This window comes from Vigna unguiculata, chromosome 1, assembly GCF_037176805.1.
Source record: "Vigna unguiculata cultivar grain cowpea cultivar isolate G323 ecotype 2 chromosome 1, ASM3717680v1, whole genome shotgun sequence".
In the NCBI taxonomy this organism is placed as follows: Eukaryota; Viridiplantae; Streptophyta; class Magnoliopsida; order Fabales; family Fabaceae; genus Vigna; species Vigna unguiculata.
In genome coordinates this window covers 30462231-30479551 of record NC_140792.1, presented here as the reverse complement: position 1 = coordinate 30479551, position 17321 = coordinate 30462231, and the positions used below count along the sequence as shown (strand labels likewise).

At 34.2% G+C, this 17321-nt stretch overlaps 4 protein-coding genes across 5 annotated transcripts; 3 read left to right on the top strand and 1 right to left on the bottom strand.

The window, feature by feature from the left end:
• Nucleotides 1-322: 322 nt before the first annotated feature.
• Nucleotides 323-4834, bottom strand: EMB1241 (Co-chaperone GrpE family protein). Of its 2 annotated transcripts, XM_028082664.2 has the most exons (4): nt 4516-4834; nt 1684-2202; nt 1170-1309; nt 323-884 (listed from the first exon to the last, which is right to left on the bottom strand). In XM_028082664.2, exons 1-3 carry the CDS (start codon nt 4762-4764, stop codon nt 1205-1207), a joined length of 873 nt encoding a protein of 290 aa, XP_027938465.1. In that variant the 5' UTR covers nt 4765-4834; the 3' UTR covers nt 323-884; nt 1170-1204. The 2 variants fall into 2 exon arrangements, with proteins under 2 accessions (XP_027938465.1, XP_027938464.1); XM_028082663.2 differs by lacking the exon at nt 1170-1309 and having other exon boundaries at nt 4516-4825.
• A 1787-nt stretch (nt 4835-6621) lies between these two features.
• Nucleotides 6622-9675, top strand: LOC114175136 (DEAD-box ATP-dependent RNA helicase 8-like). The gene is made up of 5 exons (XM_028059908.2): nt 6622-6960; nt 7227-7461; nt 7878-8116; nt 8871-9051; nt 9389-9675. The coding sequence occupies exons 1-5, from the start codon at nt 6835-6837 to the stop codon at nt 9391-9393; spliced, it is 786 nt and encodes a 261-aa protein (XP_027915709.2). The 5' UTR covers nt 6622-6834; the 3' UTR covers nt 9394-9675.
• An 870-nt stretch (nt 9676-10545) lies between these two features.
• Nucleotides 10546-14782, top strand: LOC114175123 (GDSL esterase/lipase At3g26430-like). Its single transcript, XM_028059893.2, has 5 exons — nt 10546-10951; nt 13234-13446; nt 13563-13732; nt 14016-14286; nt 14371-14782. The coding sequence occupies exons 1-5, from the start codon at nt 10570-10572 to the stop codon at nt 14631-14633; spliced, it is 1299 nt and encodes a 432-aa protein (XP_027915694.2). The 5' UTR covers nt 10546-10569; the 3' UTR covers nt 14634-14782.
• A 171-nt stretch (nt 14783-14953) lies between these two features.
• Nucleotides 14954-16610, top strand: PS1 (Presenilin-1). Its single transcript, XM_028059899.2, has one exon. It carries the CDS (start codon nt 15192-15194, stop codon nt 16431-16433), a length of 1242 nt encoding a protein of 413 aa, XP_027915700.1. The 5' UTR covers nt 14954-15191; the 3' UTR covers nt 16434-16610.
• Nucleotides 16611-17321: the final 711 nt, after the last annotated feature.

Sequence of the window (17321 nt, the reverse complement as noted above, 5' to 3'; positions counted from 1 at the left end):
TCTCTAGCACACTTTCAAAGACTGGCACAATATCTATTCTGAGTGGACTAAAAACTAAGAATGATACTGTAGGCTTGAAGCTTGGATTTGTTCAAGCTTACTTCTAAAAAAATTCTAAGCACATAATAATGTTTCCTTTTTCAAGTTCACGCATTACAATCGTACACTGTTTTCATTTTGTTAGCAATTCCTTTTCCCTCTGTACCTAATGACAGTCAAGATGAGATGTGGATTGTTTTTTTTCGTTAATCAACAAACAGGATAGATGTGTGACTGTTTTCAGTTGTGTAAAATTGTGTACAGAATAATTGAGGCTTTCAAAGAACCAAAATAAGTCATGCATTGCTGCATTGCATTGTCAAACCAAAGAATTTATATTCTGATTTCAGGTGCAAAGTACTTGATCATTTGCAACTTAATCTTCCTTTCAGGAAAATGGTACCTCTGAAAATTTAGTCATCTCTACGAAAGCCATGGAAAGACATAAAAATTCAAAATATAATTCAAAATCTCACGAGACTACTTTCTTTTAGGGGAAACTTGAGTGGAATACTTTCTGGAGCAACTCTTACAGCCAACATTATGTCCCTGGAGATTAAAATTGATCTACTATTTCAAAACTGAAATCATGCAAAAGTTTTGACCTCTCAAGCAGACTCTGCTTCTGTTCCACCCTCGTTCTCTTTACTGTCCTCCGAGATTTCAGTGTTAACTTGTTCTTGCGGTGCTTCCTGTTCAGGCTTTGCAGGTCCAGGACCAGCTGATACCTTCACCATTGATGGACGTAATAGACGGTCACCAAGTTTAAAACCCTTTCTGAATTCTTGAATTATGATCCCATCCTCAAATTCAGCAGAATCCTCACGCATAATTGCTTCATGTAGCTTTAACAAGTAAAATGAAAATATGATTTATCAGAAAAACTAGTTCTCATGACTCTAATGTCCGATACTTCAGAAACAAACAAAATAAAATTTCTAGACAACAGAACCATGTGTCTAATGTTTCATTTATGGCTGTAGCTGACACAAAAGGTTTGAAATAAAGTATTATAAAGTCAACCATCTGGAAGTAATTCTCTAACTAACTAACATTATGTGTTGAGATGAGATTAAAAACAGATTTTACTAAAACCCTTCTCATTTTTTGTGATGCAGTTTTACACTCACCAAGTTGGCTCGAAACAATCACGAATTGCTTTGGGTTAAAAGCGTGTCAAGGTCTTCATGAAACCTGAACAAGCTTGATAAAGTGTTTGAAAAAGTTCATCAAGGACATGATTGAATTTCGAGCCAACAGGTTTGCGTGCCTGCATCATCATAGATGACAGCATTATGCCATAAAAAATGTAATGGAAGACTGGAACCAAACAAAACATGTTTTCTTAAAACAAAAATAAGATATTTTTCATGAAAGCTAAAGTCCATTGAAATAATCCAAAGACAATATAAATTATATTACAGAAGTTGAACAAAATTTAAGGGCATTAGTGCACGAAAAAAAATTGACAATTATAAAAGTTTGGTGCATTCCAGCCTTTAGAAAAGTTAAATTTCTCAATTTCATTTTTACATAAAACAGTATCCCCTCTACAATGATTAGATTATTTTACTTGAAAGTTAGATAAACTTGAATTTATCTACATGTCTACTCATTGAAATTACTGAATGCTGATTAACTTACCAGTGGATCAAAGGGTGTTCCAACTGTCTCCACTGGTTCAACTCCTAGGGAAGCTAGAATTTCATTGAACTGTTTATATATACTCTGATAGCTGTTGTTTATTTTCTCCTCTCCCTCTGTCTCCACCTTAATCTGGGTTTTTGCTCTCTCAAAATTATCCAATACAGGCAATAAACTTTCCACAACTTCACCCTGAGCATTTGTGACCAGTGAAAGGCGATCTCTCTCTGTCCTCTTCCGAAAATTGTCAAAGTCCGCACTAATCCTTAGAATCCGATCCTTTTCTACTGACAACTCTTCAGATAAAGTAGTTATTTTCCGTTCAAGTTCTATTTGCTCATCTTCAATGGATTTTAATGACAATTCCAGCTCTGCGATTTTGACTTCATCGTTACTAGCCAGTGCTTCTTTGTATGATTGAAGTAACAATACAAAAGGTGAAGCAGATGCTTCATCAGCATCACTACCCTCATTGTCACTTGCACTGTCCTTTACGTCAACAGCACCATCTAAAGGGTCCTGTCATATTAGTACATAAGAACGCCCATTATTTTCTTCGTTGAGCTAGTCAAATTACAAAATGTCAGTGATGTGTATTCCTCAAGCGTGAAATCATACTAGAAAACTCTAAAATTGTATGAGCCAAAAAAAGGTGGTGTGGAGTCAAAACCTTGTATTGATAAATTCATACTCCATTATGAAGAGTAATATGTAGTGCAGTGATAAAAAAATCAAATATGGCTTGATGTCTCTTAAATTAGGAAGAGGTATGCATAGTATGAAAGATGACTACGACAGTGCAAATGCTAAAGAACAAAATAATATAATATAACACGGGGAAAAAATGTAACGAGGAAGGAAAATTCAAAACATGCTAAATATCATAACACATGCCTACAAGCTTGTCAAACTAGATAGTTCAATTAAACTCAAGGAGGAATCTTAAACTAGTTGACAAAGAAGCAAGTAGAAACGAAAATAATTATAATGGAGCTATCTTCTATAATTTCAAGATATTTTATTTAATTTTCTTTATGTGTTATTTATTGATTCGATTTTGTTATATTTTGTTGATTACATGTTCTACTGACTCACCTAATGTGCTTGAGGTAGCAATAAAAATCCAATATTACAATAAGAGAGTTGTTTTCTTGTAAATTATGCCTGCCTAGGACGTAGTAGTTTAATACAAGATGCTGTCAAACTAATGAGTTTACATGAACTAATGGAGATTCCATATTATAAAAAGCCTTTAATTACTGAGTCGATCCCTAATTATATGGGAATTTTCAAATAGGTCCTTAATCATATGATTTCTTTTAATCAAGTCCCTAGGGTTAGTGATCCTTTAACCATTATCTACCACGGAATATTCCTTATTCCCTCCTTATTGGCGGGATGAAACCACCTAAAAATGCCAATTTAAGATGGTCAATTTCTGGCTGTCAAACAATGCCATAGATTGTCACTTTCTAGTTCTAGCCCTTCCAAGGATTAAAAAAGATGTGCATTACCAAGACTCAATTCCAAACTTTCTTAGTTAAGGGACCTACTTAAAATTTTTAAAATAATTTGGGGACCAACTGAGCAATTAAACCTATAAAACTTATTAAAACATATCAACAGCAGCTCTGTAATGTGCATGCATATAAACACAAGTTCCTCAAGTGAAAACATTTCAAAAGAGCTAATTTCTCCAAATCATTTGGCCCTAGTAAAACACTATTGCCAAAGGGTGAACAGGGAAAAAAAACACTCATTCCAAAGTAGCTAATTCGTGTTTATGCCAATTTACACAATTTTAACGAGATTATCTAAGTTTGTCCCAACTAGAGTTTGATAGCAAGTTAATCCATTATCTCTATCTACAATCATAAAGTCACAAGGGTATAGAGTTAGACAACAAAGGGTTGATAATCATAATTTATAATTTCTAAAAGATCATGTAGGAATGTAATGAAGTCTGAAAAGTCCCATCTTGAACTACATGTGTCAAACCTCACCCTTTTTATGGAAGATCCTTTTCCCTAAATACTAGATCAGTATCATCAAGAAGAGTCGTCTTCTTTCATTGTGTACTGCACCAGAAGAACCGGCCATTATCTGCTTAACTTTTATTTCACTAAACCTTCCATACTCCTCGGCATACATAAACCACTAAGCCCTATATACATTCCAGCTGTGCAGCATTGCTTACCCAAAAACTACAACATCATACCCTCAAACATTAAATAGCAGCATTAATACTTAAAACCCTATATTCAATCTTTGGACAATTAGAATTGGAGTGTGACCTCGGTAATTTGTATAATTTTCGAATGCAAAGCTTAAATACGCAAATTTTCAAGATAAAACACCAATTCTGATTAGGAAGTGACAAAACAGCACTTACGGAACTTTATCTAAGTTTCATCCTTAACGCAAACCTCATGTGGACATAACTTAAAATGTTAGTCGCAAGACCATACTGAAGTATACATTTGAAGGAAACGGGTGATTGATATTACAATTGAACACAAACTAGGTATAACTCAACTCCTGAAGACATTTCTAAGAGGGAACAACAGCACAACACAATTAATTACAAGGAATGCATCGGCCATTGTGTCTAATTTACGTAGAATCTTAACACACCCCTCACACTCTCATGTCGCACCCAGTCGATTTTACGGCACACTGTCTATAATCATTTTAACATATGTCTCCTTGTACCAAATCAGAAAATGCTAAAATTCCAAACAAATAGGAAACCCGAAATTCAAAATTGGTTCCGACTCCTCCGCCGATAAATAAGTAACAAAAGACAAAAGCGTTAGCTAGAGAGATCCTCACCAAAACCTGAACCTCCGGTTCCTGAACCTGTGGAGCCTCGGTGTCGCCGTCGAAAGCGAAGGGCACGAACCTGACGAACCGCAGAGAGGGAACAGCAGGGAACCCCAGGGAGGAGAGGAGCGAGGGTTTTCTCCTGCAGTTAGTGCTCTGTCTGAACGAGACAACGGCGACTCGCGAGAGTTTCGGCGACTTAGCAGCGCGCGGCGGAGGCGTTGGCCGGAAAGTGGGGGTTCTGAGAACAGTGGCCATTAGGAGAGAGAGAGAGAGAGAGAGAGAGAGAGAGAGAGAGAGAGGAATAGAGAGATAAGGGGCAAGTGAGTGGCGAGTGCACGACGCTTAAGAAATGAAAAATATGGTGGGAAGGAAACGACCGTTGGATTAGGTGGGGTGTGGCTTAATCAGATGGTGGTGATTGAGTAGTGTTCGTTTTAGAGGAAACCCTTGGATACGAAATCCAATATCAAATATCTAGAACAATCTTAGGTTGCGCAGTCGTCAGTCCATTTTATTTTAGTTTAATAAAAAAAATTGTAAAGTTTTGGTATATTTATATTTATACCTTAATTAGTAAAATAATTTTATATATATAGAAGGTGTTGGTATAGATATGATTATTGAAAACAAATTCTCCATGCTATTACTTCACAACTATCATATGTGGTCTTTTGTTTAACTTTTCTATTCGATTTAAGTAGTTTATTTTAATTTGTTTATTACAAAAACATTCACTTGAAATATCTTATTCTTATCTCCCTGTATTTTCATCGATGTTCTCTTTTCTCATATGTTTATCATGGTTTGAGGTTGGTTTTGAGTTATAATAGTGTTTTGGAAAAATGATATTTTAATTCACTTTTTTTGATCCACTTTTAACTCACCACTTCAATTACTATTAGATAATCTTTTTTATTCTTTTTAATGATGTGATGTGATGATCTAATGGTGATTGAAGTGGTGGATTAAAAGTGAGTCAAAAAAATGGGTTAAAGTATCATTGTCCAATGTTTTGTATTTTCATTTATTGGGTATGCGTCGATTACCATGTGAGAAATTTGTCATCTATAGATTTTTCCTCTTCTATTGAGTGTTCTATTCTTTTCAAACCATATTTTTTTTTTATCAACATTGTCATATTCTTAATCTTCATTTGTGATTCACTTTTTTTTTACTCTTTATGATAATGAAAAGTCAAATTTATTTAGTTTGAGATAGATGTTATCAACTAAACTTTCTTGTAATTGATATTGCTTATATTTATATATGTATTTTTATTCAATATTAGTATTTTATTTATGTGCATAATGCTCGTTGTGGTTTGATCATCTATAAATTGATATTTGATTCATTGGATATTAAAAAATATCTTTTGTAATTTATAATTGAAAAAAATATCTAATTAAGCTTATATTTAGGAATGAAGTTTGACTCATTAGTACTTTTAAATTTTTGTTGTAAAAGTTGATTTGTTTGTTAAGTGTTTAAAAAATTGACTCTCAATAATAAAATATAGGCTTATTCTACTAAGAAATTAGAGTTTAAATAAATTTGTGAGTTAGCTTTAGTACTAAATTGGAGAGAAGTTGAGTGATTATATGTATGAAAGTGAGGCCGGGTGAAATCTAATCCTAACAATAATATACCAATAATATACCATATGGTATTTAATCTATTTTGCATTTTAAATGTTTGATAAAATTTCAAAAGAAAAGTTAATTGATTTTGCATAGTTTTAAGCCTTAAATATCAACACACTTTATGAAAATATTATTTTGTCAAATCAGTTATCTATTGCAATTATCACTAATAACATAAGTCTTTTGAGAGAATGATAAATATGTATTACTTGCTATTATACGACTAGTGTACTTGCCATTAAATGATTCACGCTAACAAAGTTTGGCTTCCAAGATAGTTGATATCACAATAAGTGTTCCAATCTACCAAATTAACTATGCTTTTGTCGCTAATATCAAATATGAAAAATTACCTTCTTTTTCTTCATCTTGTAAGATAATTAGTCGCATTAATTATAAACAATTGTAGGAGACACAAGGTATAAATAACCCAGTTTGTTGTTCTTGATAAAGAATATGTGTTGTAAAAGACACACAATTAGTCCAACTATTAAGGTTACTATTGTTGCTGAGGGATCCTCTAATGACTTGGCTTATATGCCAACTTCGGAACCCATCATTAGCTTGGTGGTGGAAGGTTGAATTATTGTAAAATTCTCCCCTAAGTCTCACATCTACCCCTTCAAACTTCATCATATCTTGCAAGTTAGTTTCAAAGACGCAAAATTTACGTAGTTTTGGACACATGTTCTTTCACTGTACTTTCTTCCTCCGCCGCTACACGCGCTTCTCCGCCTTCTTTGTCCTCGCCTCCGTGGCCGGATCCATCCTCGTCTCCCTACTCCAGCGCTTCTCCACCCCCCTCGATGCGGTAACCTCTTGCTTCTGCTCTTCAATTTCACCGACGTCGGAGTACTCTCCGTCTTCGCCGGCGTACTAAATAATGCCTTATTTAGTACAATATACTCTGTTTCCTAGGCATCTGAGACTGACATTTTTCAGTAATTTGGACAATTAAATTTCAAAATCTCTATCGTAATCACACTTTGTTGCAATTCTTGTTAACTGTTGTAATCTCTTACCCTTTATATTATATTATTTCTGCAAGTCTTGAGCTTTATTCATTGTTTTTCTAAGGATGTGACAGTTACTAAAGGAAATGAATTTGAGGATTACTATTTGAAGCGTGAGCTGCTTATGGGAATATACGAGAAGGGTTTTGAGAGGCCATCTCCTATCCAAAAAGAAAGCATTCCCATTGCTCTTACTGGTAGTGACATTCTTGCTAGGGCTAATAAAGGAACAGACAAAATAGCTGCATTTTGCATTCCTGGATTGGAAAAAATTGATCAGGATAATAATGTTATTCAAGGTTCGACCTCTACTTACATTAAGTATTTTAAGAATTCTCATAAATATAATTGAAGTGATTATGTTTATTGTTCCCAATTTGTTGGCCTTTCTTGTAGCTGGCTGCTTGTTGGCTCACTAAAGCAGTGTTTTCTTATTAAAACTGAGATACGCAGAGAGAGAATTAACTGGTATTTATGATTGTTGATAGGGAAGGTCCAACTAGTTTAGTAACATTATTTCTCGAGTATTCACTTAAACAACTTGATTTAATATTGTTCTTTCTTATCTTCTTTCAGCATTTTGTCCATACTCCAGAAAGATACTAATTGCCCGTTTCTTTGACCTTTTTAAGTGTATTTTTATGAAGCCACGTTTAAAAAAAAAAAATAATCACTCAGGTCTTGATCATTGCCTTTGTTATATACTGTAATGCAGTTGTAATATTGGTCCCAACTACAGAGCTGGCTTTGCAAACATCCCAAGTGTGTAGAGAACTTGGAAAACATTTGAAAATTCAAGTTATGGTTACAACAGGTGTTACCAGCCTGACACATGATATTATTCGTTTATATCAACCAGTTCATCTGCTAGTTGGAACTCCAGGAAGAGTATTAGATCTTGTAAAGAAGGGTGTTTGCATTCTGAAATATTGCTCTATGCTTGTTATGGATGAGGTAGACATTTCTCTTGAAATTTACTGAATGATAGAGATACATTGACTAATTTATACTGTTTATAGCATTACAAAAGGGATTGAAGATGAGGGTAAGAATGCAGAAACAATGGCTTTGTTTATTGTGACTCTGATTCATGTTATAAATATTGAGCCAATGACGTTTTTCTTTATTTCCTAACGGATACAATATGTGTATTAGATACTATACGTGTATCACATATGACACGTATTTAATACACATATATACTTATTGTAAAAATATTAGGATAAAATAAATAATAGAATACAATATGTGATATATGCATATTGAAAAATGTACAAAAAATTTAAAAAATAAGGTAAATATGTGATTGTTATTGTGTGAATTCAAATTAAAATCAAATGCATTAAATATTATCAAACTAAAAAATTATAAATTATTGTCATCACAAAATATATCTTAAAGTATTAGATACATTAGACACGGATACGTGACACAGATTCAAGTATTGGTGCATCATTCATTCTCTAGAACTTTTAACATTAATTCCTCTTATGTTCATTTGCTTGATGAATTTAGTTGGAATAAAATGCTAGACTGTTTACTGGACGGTGATGTATGAAGAGATTGACATGGTATATATCGTGTTTCTTGTTCTTAGGTTTCTTTGTTTCCTCTTTGTACATGTAACTTCTGCACCAATAATGAATTGTTTGTTTATCAAACTAGAAAAAAAATGACAATAACAAGGTTTTATATAATTTTCTCTCAGGCTGATAAGCTTCTCTCCCCAGTGTTCCAACCTTCAATAGAACAGCTTATTCAATTTCTTCCTGAAAGCCGTCAAATTCTGATGTTTTCTGCTACATTTCCTGTTAATGTTAAGGACTTCAAAGATAGATATCTACGCAAGCCATACGTTATTAACATTACGGATGAGCTAACTCTGAAAGGTATTATATGTAAATATCTGTAAATAGATTTTGTGAGCAATTGATCTTTCCCACTGATGAAAGTTGATTGATATCAAAATTTTGTTTGTAACACATCTACTTCTATCTATTGTCTCTCGGGTGTGTTCGGGAGGGGGTGTTGGGGTTTATGGTTCATTTGATATGGTTTATGCTTTATAATTTTTATTTAACTATTAATTGTACTTTTGCACCTAATGTTTATCACTATTGCCCTTTATTGAAGCAAGAGGTTGCCTTGTCTAATTCTATTCCACTGTTATACAATTCAATTATGCAGATGCTGTTACTGATTTGTGTGCATGTATATCTCTTTCAGGTTGATTTGGCTGTTGCTCAAGCAGTGAATACTCTGTATTGTTAGTGTCGTTTATGATGTTATAACATGCTTACAAGCTAATTCCTCTAAGGAAAAAATAAAGTCTCCAAGCTATTATATGTTACTTCAGAAAGTCTATAATTAGATGTCAAGTAATTGTTTTTTTATACAATGTATAAATTGATAGATCAGATTTGGTAAATGAAACATAACCTTCATTTAGTTTGATGAATTTAAAGAATGATAAACTTGTAGTATTTGATTCATAGTTAGCTTTTGCCTTTTAATTTAACTTGCGTGATTTAGTTTATTCTATATGAAATTTCTAATCTATTTCTCATTCCAAGTATTTGATAAAATTCCAAAGAGTTTTAATTGTTTTTGCAATCATATTTCAATAACATTTGGGACTACTTAACAGAATAAAACAATAATATACTGCATTGTCAAGGGACACAAATATCTCAAGCTTAATAAATTTTTCTATCATTTTAAGCAAAAAATTTCAAAAAATATTTGCCTTAACTGATAAAAAGGCCAAGAAAGAGAAACAATGTATTAATATTTGGACACAGTTGATCTTCATAACTTCTGCATATCAAAGAGATGAATTCACCAAACATAATTCAAAACTACAACCTAACAACTCAAAATATAATCCTAAATGAGACAGATAGTGGTGGGTGGGTTCCATCATATATTTTACACTCAAACAGTATCTACTTCGTTTTTTTTTTTTACAATCATAACATATTTTTGTTGGAGAAATGATTTATTAATATTTCAACATTTAAACACCATATTAATATCTTTCAATTGTTATCACTTTTTTCCTATCTTATAATATTTGCACATATTTTTCCCTTTCATCCTTTTTACTGGATGTTGAAGAGCATGTGGATATGTCCAAATATATTTATGGCAACATGTTTTTATTACCATTAAACAAGATTTCAGTGCATAGATAACAGAAGAGTATAATTCTTAGAAATGGAAAGAAACACAACAGAAAAGAGAAATATAGAATTGATTCAACGAATCATACAAAGAGATACAGAAAAGAAAAGGAAAAATCTTAATAAGATGCATGCTTTAAAGGAAAACAACCCTTTTTTTCAAAATTCCACGAAATAATGGATAAACTCCAAACAAACACATGTGTGAACAGTTAACCCCTTTTTATGCTGTTAAGTAACATCATTCAGTACATCTCTCAACTTAGGTCCTACTTTCTGTTCCCTACTCCATACCCTTTTTCTTCCTCTCTCACCCTTTTGAAATTAGATCAAAACTGTTGCTACAAGAACATGAAAATGAAGAGTTGGAGTAGGTTAATGACTCTTTTGTTTGTGATATCTGTTGAACTTTGTTTCAATACCAGAAACTCAGTTTCAGCTTCAAAACAGTGTCATTTCCCTGCAATCTTCAACTTTGGTGACTCAAATTCTGACACTGGAGGCCTCTCTGCTGCCTTTGGACAAGCTGGTCCTCCCCACGGAGAGTCCTTCTTCCACCACCCTGCTGGCCGTTACTGTGATGGCCGTCTCATTGTTGATTTCATAGGTTCTTACTTCTACTCTTTCTATCTTTATTTTCTTTTGGAAATTCAAGTACCGAGTCTAAGTTTTATATCGAGTAAAAATGAGAGTCTATTGTCTTAAAATGTTATGTTGCCTCAAAATTTTAGGTGATTGAGAGTGATGTAATATTGATGCTGTATCTATCTGAGTTCACTTTGATTCTCTCTTCCAGATTTCAAAATCAGTACTTTGAGTCTTGAGTGAGTGTGTATAGTTTGCAGAACTTGGATACTGTTGTTCTTCTTTTTCTTGCATAAAATCTGCTCTTTTGAAAGAGCTTGGTTTTTTTGAATGATTGAACATTTTCTTGACTTTGGATAAGACCAAGTTCTTTAATTTTGTTGAGTTGCGTTCGTTTGTATTTTAAAAAGAGTATCTTGAAAAATCCACCGACAGATTCATTGGGTTTTGTCACTATCCATAAAATACATTTTTTTCTAAGGTGATATCTATCACACCAAACATTGCAGTCGTTTAAGATTTCTTTGCTTAAGGTTTTGTGTCTTAAAAAGTATATAATATGACTCTTCAGATAACTCAGCAATCAAATTTTATTGTTTAATTTTTGGGAGATACATTATTTGACCATTTTAAAAAATAGAGCCATTTTGAAATATTATTGTTCTATACTTGGAAATTTCCAATGTAATTTTTCAATCACTTATAGTTTTTTTATAGAATGCATGAGATATTCTTTGCATAAAATTCTCAAATTATAATAAATGTGTGTAGTACCTGATAAGGTTGGTATAAGTGGTGTGAATTTGGGTAATGTGTGAAGTTTTAAGTTCGATTTTCTTTTGTTTATAATGATGACACTGATAATTTATTTTCACTATCGCTAATGTAAAGAAAACTTGATGCAAACTTTAAGAATAACACTATCTATGAATATTAAATGCACTGTTTCAACACATACTTCTTGCTTTTCTTTTAAAGTTAAAATAAATAAATTTGACAATTTTTAATGTATTTTTTTATTCACTTTGTCAAATTAATGTTTGTTGTTGAAATTATAGGAGTATTTACAGAAAATGAAAACCTTTTTATTTTTATGAAATGCAATATTTAGTATATATGTCTCTCTCGCATTTATATATATATATATATATATATATATATATATATATATATATATATATATATATATATATAGTGTAGACAAAATTATAATAAGTGATAGATAGAACTTTCAAATACCTTTAAGTGATTTATGCATTGTAGCATGTGATACATGGACCACACACGCACTTCTAACCTCTTTTGTCCCCTTTTTTTTGGCTTTTGAAAATGATCATAACAATATATGAGAAACCAATACTATAAATTACATATGTAATTAAAAGAAATTTTAACTATATAATTCAAGTGTTAAAATAATTATTCATATGACTTTTTATCTATCATAATTAATAAATATCTAAACATTATGTGTAAATTTTAAAAACATGATGAAAATAATATTTTTTTGGGACATACTTTTGTGCATTTAAAATTATATGGAGTGCAAAAGGCATTTCTTATCCTAATATATGTTGTAATAAGAAGCTATACTTAAGATTGGTTTTCTTTTTCTTTTAACAACAACTATGATTGATTAGTTTTATTTAGCTTATCATATTTGTTAGGTTGATTGATTGAATAATTACTATTATCATTGTAATTAATGTATATTATTTATAGCAAATTAATCTAAAAAATTTAAAACTTTAAATGACGATGATTAACTACAAAAATATTGCGTTACTCTTGAAAAGTTTAAGTAATTGAGAGCATTGATGGTCTTGATTTATTTTTATAATTAAGAGAAGAGAAATAGCACTCCAATAAAATATTAAAATATATTAAAATATTTTTTTTTGTAATATATGCATTTATAAAGTATTATTAACCATACAAGTGATTCTTGCAAATGTAGAAAGAAATCTTTTAAAATTAAAACCAGTTAAATTCCATCTAAGATCAACAATGATACAAGATAGATTGAATGGTTTTTGGCTATTTTTTTTTTTTTTATTTAGAGTGAAATGCAAATTTGATAAACAAATTCGGATATCTGATTTTGCAACTAAAGAAACTAGCAAATTAATATATAAAAAAAACAATTTATATTATATTAGATTTCTACAAAAATGTTGGCAACCCTGAATTTTCTACACACAGCCATAGATTATAGCTTCCATGCCATTTCAATTTAAAAAAGTGTTCTTGATCTTGAGAAATGCTAATTAATTTGAGCTTGATTTTTGATATTTGCATCAAAAGCCAAGAAGCTGGGTCTGCCTTACTTGAATGCATTTCTTGATTCTGTTGGGTCAAATTATAGCCATGGAGCCAACTTTGCAACTGCTGGATCCACCATTAGACCTCAGAACACAACCCTTCATCAAACTGGAGGCTTCAGCCCTTTCTCTCTCGACGTTCAATTCAATCAATTCAGCGATTTCCAACGCAGAACCCAATTTTTTCGCAACAAAGGTAATGCCAACACATGAACCATATTTTCCCTTCTTCTATTCTTCATGTGGACATGTTTATGGATTCACTTTATTTACCTTAAATAACTGAGCATCATCACTTTTCACTCCTCTTAGGTGGAGTATACAAAACATTGTTACCAAAAGCAGAGTACTTTTCTCAGGCATTGTACACGTTTGATATTGGTCAAAATGACTTGGCATCTGGTTACTTCCACAACATGTCCACGGATCAAGTTAAAGCATATGTTCCAGATGTTTTGGCTCAATTCAAGAACGTAATCAAGGTAGTGTATGTGATGTTTCTGGTTGCTGATTCAGACATTCTGGGTTTAACATTTGGAGTTTCATTTTCTGCTGTGGAAAATAGAAACTGTTTTGAGTAACTTTAATATCGAGAATTAGTTATGTATATGTGTTTGATTCATGTACTAAAACCACTGTATTCTTACAAGTATATGAACTAAAACTTAAATTGAAGACTATATAGGAACTGTATAAGGTTTAATCAGAAAACAAACGAACAGCATGTGCATGACAGATGTTTGTGTATTTGTTTGGTGTTTTTAGTATGTATATAATCATGGAGGAAGGTCATTTTGGGTTCACAATACGGGTCCTGTTGGTTGTTTGCCATACATAATGGATCTTCACCCAGTAAAACGGTCGTTAGTGGACGAAGCAGGATGTGCAACCCCTTACAATGATGTGGCCAAGTTCTTCAATCGTGAATTGAAAAAGGTTGTGGTTCAACTCAGAAAAGAGCTTCCCCTGGCTGCCATCACTTATGTTGATGTTTACGCAGCGAAGTACTCTCTCATTAGTCATCCGAAGAAGCATGGTAAACCCTTTGTCTTGTCTCTGGTTTGGACTTGTTTAGTTTGTGAAAATGTGTGGGAGAATGAGTTGTGTTTGTTGAATGCAGGTTTTGAGGAACCATTGAGGGCATGTTGTGGACATGGTGGAAAGTACAACTACAATTTGCACATTGGATGTGGTGCTAAGATTAAGCATGGTGGGAAAGAGATTCTGGTGGGGAAGCCATGCAGGGATCCATCTGTTTGGGTAAATTGGGATGGTGTTCATTACACTGAGGCTGCAAACAAAAGGGTGCTTGAACAGATTGTTGATGGTGCATTTTCTGATCCACCTATTCCTCTGAACATGGCTTGTCATAGGAATCTTTGACAGAAAGATTGCTAACATCCTTGTACTGTTTTCTTTGTATCTTTTAAAAAAGATTCAATAAAAAATGGTAAAGTATGTATTTGATTATTACGATATGTGAGGCACAGATGTCGAAAATGAATTTAATTAAGTTGAAACTGTTTGAGTCAGAGTTGACCTTTGAAACCAGTATTAAGTGAAATGTAAAAATAAGATAAAAATGATGTTTCTCTGGACAATTACCACGTTGTTTCACAAAATCGTAAGTTGTTTTTACCAAACACATATATTAACATAAATAATCGTAAATTTATTTTATAATGTTTTTGAGAGGAGGAACTAATGGATTGGGCAGTGAGTCAAAGAATAATCTTACACCTAAAAAGGGGATAAATTTCTTTGTTGGATGATAAAAACAGGAAATTAAGTAGTGCCCAACTCTGCATGAGCGTGCGTAGAAAGAAGAGAAACTCTTACGCAAGGTTCAGAAGAGAATGGAGTTTGTTAACGTTACGGAGTTGGAGCGCTGAGAGAAACCAAAAGAAAAAAGAAAAAAAAAAAACCTAAAAAATCGCGAGAATGGAACCGAGCGTTCTGGAATGTCTGGGCGTTGAAATCATCGGCGTGATGAGTCCGGTGTCGATCTGCATGTTCCTGGTGGTTCTCCTGGTCTACGCCCTCTCCTCGCCGTCATCCTCCGCCGCCACCATCACAACCGCCGCCAACCTTGTCTATGCCGAGAACCCCACCGATAGCCCTGCGGAGAAGTTTGAGGGCGCGCTCCTCAACGCCGTCGTCTTCGTCGGTCTCATCGCGATTGTCACCTTCCTCCTCGTCCTCCTCTACTACTACAACTGCACCGCCTTCCTCCGCCACTACACGCGCTTCTCCGCCTTCTTCGTCCTCGCCTCCATGGGCGGATCCATCCTCCTCTCCCTCCTCCAGCGCTTCTCCATCCCCCTCGACGCGGTAACCTCCTTGCTTCTGCTCTTCAATTTCACCGTCGTCGGAGTACTCTCCGTCTTCGCCGGCGGGATCCCAATTATTCTCCGCCAAGCGTACATGGTCTGCCTCGGGATCATCGTCGCCGCTTGGTTCACCAAATTGCCCGAGTGGACAACGTGGACGCTTCTCGTTGCGCTCGCTCTCTACGATTTGGTCGCTGTTCTTGCCCCCGGCGGCCCGCTGAAGCTCCTTGTCGATTTGGCGTCCACCCGGAACGAGGAGCTGCCGGCGTTGGTCTACGAGGCGCGTCCGACTGTCGCTACCCGAACCCCCGCCGCCCTAGGATTTATAGTCGCCGGGGTTTCGGATTCTGAGGCTTCTAGAATTGAGCTTCAGGTAGTTTCTAGAGATAATGTAAGTAACAATGATGACGAGGACGACATTGATGTGAATCATGGTAGGAGCGATGAAGGGGAAAGTTCCCCATTGGTTGGTGGAATGAGATTTGGTGAGGATGTTATTAATGAGGAGATGTCTCCCCTTGTTGAAATGAGTGGGATTGGGGATGGTGAGGAGGCCGAGAGGGTGATGAGGGAGATTGGTGGGGAAAGGGGGATTAAGCTTGGTCTTGGGGACTTTGTTTTCTACAGTGTTCTTGTGGGGAGAGCTGCTATGTATGATTTGATGACAGTGTATGCGTGTTATCTTGCCATTATTTCGGGACTGGGGTGCACACTGATATTGTTGTCGGTGTGCCGGCAGGCTCTGCCGGCACTTCCAATTTCGATCGCCCTGGGGGTTCTGTTCTATTTTTTGACGCGGCTGCTGATGGAGCCCTTCATTGTTGGGACTGCCACCAATTTGATGATGTTTTGAGGTTTATGAGATACAGGTTTGGCAGGCTAGGCTTTAGGAATGTTCTAGTGGTTTGAGTGATTAAGTAGGATTATATCTATTACAGCAAATCATATACTTGTGCTCATTGTCTCACTCACTGATAGTGTTGTAACTGACGTTTGAAATGAAATGCAATTCAACCATCCCTTCCATGCCCTTTTTTCTAGAGATTGTAAATTTTAAGCAATGTCTTCCTTGTCCTTTTGATGTACATGAGATTTGGAGAGGAAGTTAGTATTTACTGGCATTTGTTGAGTTTATCACATCTACTTGAGTGTATGCTTGGATTTTTCGTACAGTTTATAGCCTCCAAGCTGTTTTCTTTTCACGTTCTTATTTATGGACATCATAAGGGATATTGTCCATCATTTTTTGAGATTAGTATATTTCTTACAAACCGAAAACAATTCAGAAGGCTGTTTTTCATGTTTGTTGAAATTTTGACTTGAAGCAAGAGGGTAGCATTGACGGGTGATTACATATTGATGTGCATGAAAAGAGTTTTCTTTTTCCAGATAATGTGCATGAAAAGAGTGATCTGCATATATGCTAATACTATAATGTAAACAAGTAAATTTCATGGTTCATGCAAGAACTTTGAGTATATGGTGTGTAACTGAGGATGTATTTATGCATGGCTTACCATTAGTTCCTTGCAGATTATAGACAAACTTTGCTTACAAATATCTGATTGATTTAAGTCTGGCAGCAGTTAAAGGTTCCCTTCTTATGCCATTGAGTAATATGTTTTGCCTCTTATACAGTTCTAAGTTGTTTACTTTGTTGAGAATAGCTTTTAGTGTATTGTGTCCTGCCCCTTGTCTTCTTTGTTTTCTAGATCTATTTATGGTTGTCCTTATCTATAAA